The sequence below is a fragment of the Octodon degus genome, unplaced genomic scaffold (assembly GCF_000260255.1).
Source record: "Octodon degus isolate 3935 unplaced genomic scaffold, OctDeg1.0 scaffold00023, whole genome shotgun sequence".
NCBI classification, from domain to species: Eukaryota; Metazoa; Chordata; class Mammalia; order Rodentia; family Octodontidae; genus Octodon; species Octodon degus.
This window is the reverse complement of record NW_004524599.1, coordinates 17,734,680-17,739,314: the sequence shown is the minus strand read 5'-3', so window position 1 is coordinate 17,739,314 and position 4,635 is coordinate 17,734,680. Positions and strand designations below refer to the sequence as shown.

The 4,635-nt window shown below is 56.9% G+C and overlaps 1 protein-coding gene across 1 annotated transcript; it reads left to right on the top strand.

The window, feature by feature from the left end:
• Positions 1-4,289, top strand: Foxf2 (forkhead box F2; the record flags this gene model as incomplete). Its single annotated transcript, XM_004628462.2, has 2 exons — positions 1-964; positions 3,426-4,289. Coding segments are annotated over 2 exons (1,128 nt in total), but the record flags the coding sequence as incomplete, so codon positions are not given.
• Positions 4,290-4,635: the final 346 nt, after the last annotated feature.

Sequence of the window (4,635 nt, the reverse complement as noted above, 5' to 3'; positions counted from 1 at the left end):
GCGGCCCCGGCCCCCGCTCCGGCCCCTGCAGCCTGTAAGGGCGCGGCCAGCGGCACGGGCGCCAAGAAGGCGAGCTCGGGGCTGCGGCGGCCCGAGAAGCCGCCCTACTCGTACATCGCGCTCATCGTCATGGCCATCCAGAGCTCGCCCAGCAAGCGCCTGACCCTCAGCGAGATCTACCAGTTTCTGCAGGCGCGCTTCCCCTTCTTCCGCGGCGCCTACCAGGGCTGGAAGAACTCGGTGCGCCACAACCTCTCGCTCAACGAGTGCTTCATCAAGCTGCCCAAGGGGCTCGGGCGACCCGGCAAGGGCCACTACTGGACCATCGACCCGGCCAGCGAGTTCATGTTCGAGGAGGGCTCTTTCCGCCGCCGGCCGCGCGGCTTCAGGCGGAAGTGCCAGGCGCTCAAGCCAGTGTACCACCGCGTGGTCGGCGGCCTGGGCTTCGGGGCTTCACTGCTGCCCCAAGGCTTCGACTTCCAGGCGCCCCCCGCCGCGCCGCTCGGCTGCCCGGGCCAGGGTGGCTATGGAGGCCTCGACATGATGCCGGCGGGCTACGAAGGGGGCGCGGGTGCCCCGGGCCACGCGCACCCTCACCATCATCACCACCACCACGTCCCGCATATGTCGCCCAACCCGGGCTCCACCTACATGGCCAGCTGCCCGGTGCCCGCGGGGCCGGGGGGCGTCGGAGCAGCGAGCGGCGGCGGCGACTACGGTCCGGACAGTAGCAGCAGCCCGGTGCCCTCGTCGCCGGCTATGGCGAGCGCCATCGAATGCCACTCGCCCTACACAAGCCCCGCGGCGCACTGGAGCTCGCCCGGCGCCTCGCCTTACCTCAAGCAGCCGCCCGCGCTGACGCCCAGCAGCAACCCAGCGGCTTCGGCCGGCCTGCATGCCAGTGTGCCATCCTACTCGCTGGAGCAGAGCTACCTGCACCAGAACACCCGCGAGGATCTCCCAGGTAACGCGGTGGGAGGGGGCACCCGGCGCGGGAGTGGGCAGCATGTTCACGGGAGGGAGCGCGAAGGGCACCACAGGCCCCCAGAGCCCTCAGATCCCGGAGGACACAATGGTCACCGCTGTGCTGGAGCTCACTGGTGTCCCACCGCAGCCTGACTGTGGCTGAGAGACCCTGGCCTTTGAGGACTTTGGCCAAGGAGCTGTCTGGTTCCTTTCCTAGTTTTGTTTTGTTTTTGTTTTTGTTTTTGTTTTTGTTTTTTTTTTTTTTACAGTTCATTTTGTTTCTAAATTTCAGGGAGGGAGAGTTGTGGGTTCTGGGCTCTGGACAGGAGCAGGGAAAGCCCATGGGGACTCAGGGACCTTCACTAGAGCTTCTGTCCAGGGCTCAGGACTGAGCCTTGCACTGCGACTCCACGAGAGCTGTACCCATGGTCATTTGCAGCTGTGTCCTCGCTGGCTCAGATTCTGTGGTTTGGAGATGGTGAAAATGCATTGACTAGTGGGAAGCCTGGAAAGTGGAGGGGGGGGGTCCTGGACAATTGGAATATGTGGCCCTCTTTATTTGGGGAGAGGAGATAGACCCTTGTTTATTAACCCCTGGTGTAGACACTAAAATCTTCTGGCCTGCAGGGCACAGTGAGGCCCAGAGAACTCCGTGCTCCGTGGCCTTCCTCCTCATGAGAAAACAGGCACAGGGTGACCCAGGCCTTCTACGTGGGTGACTCCCAGGGCAACCGGGGCATCAGGGCCAGAAATGGGCCCAAGATGTTGGTTCTCTGAACAGAGAAATTTCCCAAATATGCCTTTTAAATGCAGGTCTCAGAGGTTAACTAAACAAAGACCGTCTCGGCAGGCAGGACCACACCAGAGAGGATTTGAGCCTGACTTAACCCACCGAGAGTGGGCTTGTTCCATTTTATGGGAATTTCATGAAGCAACCTGAACAGACAACCCTCAACTCTTATTTTTCTTTTCTCTTTCTGAAAAGTTATCTTCTCGCCCGGTTGTCGGTCTTTCCCTAGCAGTGGGCTGGATTCCTGCGGCCCTGCCTGAGGCCCTGAGGACAGGCCCTGCTCAACCTGAACCCAGATGGGAGTCTCCATGGCTTTGGAAAACTCTAGGGAGAGACAAGGGTGTGAGCAACCCAGCCTCGATCTCTGAGGCTGCCTACTCCCACGACCAGGAAAAGCCTTGGACACCCCCTGGCTTGGCTCTCCAGCAAAGGCATTCTCCTTCCCTTGTCCCGGCCCTGTCTTTCCTCCTCTACAGGGGCTTGAGGAGGGCCTGAGTCCAGAGCACCTCTCCTCACCTGTAGGACCTGGGGGGCCCTCCAGCACAGGGCACCCAGGGCGTATCCTTGGACAGCGACCTCCGAGCTAGGCCCCACGGGCCTCCTGCAGGAGCTTACCTGCCCTCACAGTCCCTGTACCCCCACCTCAGCCACATTGTGGTGAGGACTGCACACCTGCCAAAGGACCCTGCATCAGCTGCTGCCTTGCACCCACAGGGCTCACAGTCACCCTCCACCAGCAGCTCAGTGGCTCCATAGGTTCCAGGGTGCGGGTGCAGGGCACAAGCCCTGCCGACCACGGGAATGGCTTTCTTGCCCTGAAAACCCAGCCGGGCCTGGCAGGAACTCATGGTACAAGCTGCCCAGGGCTGGGGTCAGGGTAGAGTTCCCTGCCAGAGTTCCTTGAGCCACAGCAACCAGGCCTTCTGCTCAGGCCACAAGAACGTAAAAGCAAAAACTGGGGCAGGCCAGCCAGTTGGAGGGGACTGGGACAGACCTGGTCCTTGCTGCCAGCCTGCGGCTCCCTCAGAGATTCCTGCAGCACACATGCCCCCAACTGTGGAGGTCCTCTCTGCTCCCTGAAGTCCTAGCTTCTCTATGGAAGCCTAAGACTTTAGGGCCCGTGGGGCGGGAGAGACTTGCTTTTCACTCCTGTCTTTTTCTTTCTTTTCCTCCTGGGATTAGTTCCTATCACCATCCTGTTCACCATCTCTGTTGGCACAGAGAACAGTTCTCCACTTCCCAAATCTCTGCTGGGAGGGTTGGTTGGGAAATACAGATCAAAGGAGAGGTGAAGGCAGCACTGTGGTTCTGAGCAGGAAGCTCCATCCTCCCACAACTTGGATTCGGGGCCCAGGACCTTGGGCTCATCGCTGACCAAACCAGGCCTGGGAGTGAGATGCAGAAATTCAGGGATACAGAATATTCCTCAGGGAGGGTCTTTTGCATCAAACCACAGCAAAAGCATGGCTCCAGCCAGCATGCAGCGTTGAAAGCTTGACCCGGAGACACTTGCAGAGAGGGGGTTTTAGCAATGGATCCAGTGGCACCACTGCTTCTGCGCCGAGTCAGAAACGACACCTCAGATGGGAATTTCAGCAATAGTACACCCCATTCTCAGTGAGGGCATTTATCTCTGAAGAGGTTTTTCTCTTCCCCTTTTTTCTTTCAGTGGGTCTGCCCCGTTACCAACATCACTCCGCTCCAGTGTGCGACAGAAAGGATTTTGTCCTCAATTTCAACGGCATTTCTTCTTTCCACCCCTCGGCCAGCGGGTCCTACTATCACCATCACCACCAGAGTGTGTGTCAGGATATTAAGCCCTGCGTCATGTGAGTTAACGGATGCCACCTCTCCCCTCTCCTCTCCTCTCCTCCTCTGCTGAGGGGCAGATCGGCACTTTGAAGAGGACAGCAGCGACAGATGACACACTCCCGTATGTGCATGAGACAGCAGTAAGTAGCACCCCCACCGCTTTTAGCAGAACCCCAGGATCTTCTTCTACCGCTGGAGGAGGGGAGCCCTAGGCAGGTAACGTCCCAAACCAGGGAGAGCCTGAAGCCAAACCAAGGAGATGGTGGAAAATTGCCACGCGTAAGACACAAACTCGTAACTCTGGGATCTTCATTGCCTTCTGTAATCAGGGTCTGAAAAAGCAGACAGGTCGTGTGTATGTGTGTTTTTCTTTATCTATGAAAAACTTGTGTGCTTTTCAAAAAGGCAGTGTGCAAAGCACAGGCGCTCAAGAAAGCCTTATCCCGCCGCCCGGCTGGCTAGGCAGGAGAGTGGCTCGGCCCAGACACCCCGCTTGGATACAGGTGCCAAAGAACACTATGAAGAGACCATGTAGAACCAACGCGTCTAGTTTAAGAAACCTGTTCTCAGTATTGTGACAGTACAATGTTTTTACAAGGTTGTTTTCTACCACCATATTCTAAAGATATTTTTATGATCTTCGTGTATACTCACACTTTGCTTGTATTTTAAAAGGAGGATATATTTGCACTTATGTATACTTTTACAGTTTGCCAAAATATTTTGATGTAAAATTTTTTTCAATAAAATGTATATAACAATAGTTGTTTTAAGGACCAGTTTCCTTCCATGAATGCCAGCCTGGGCCACCGCAGCACCGCAGCTCAGTCCAGCACCCCGGTTGTGTAGTTGGCGCGCGGCAGGGGGTCTGGGCCTGGAGGCACGTAGGGCTTCTTCCTGGGGGTTTCCTGAGGAGCCAGAGGCCAAAGGAGAGCTGACCCTTTGTTATTCCTTCCTGTACTTGGAGCCCACTTTTTCTGCCTAAGCGGAAATCAGAAGGTGAGAACTGAAAAAAGAAAACCAGGCAACATAACGATAAAGAGAGGCAAGAGTCCGATGGATGGGAG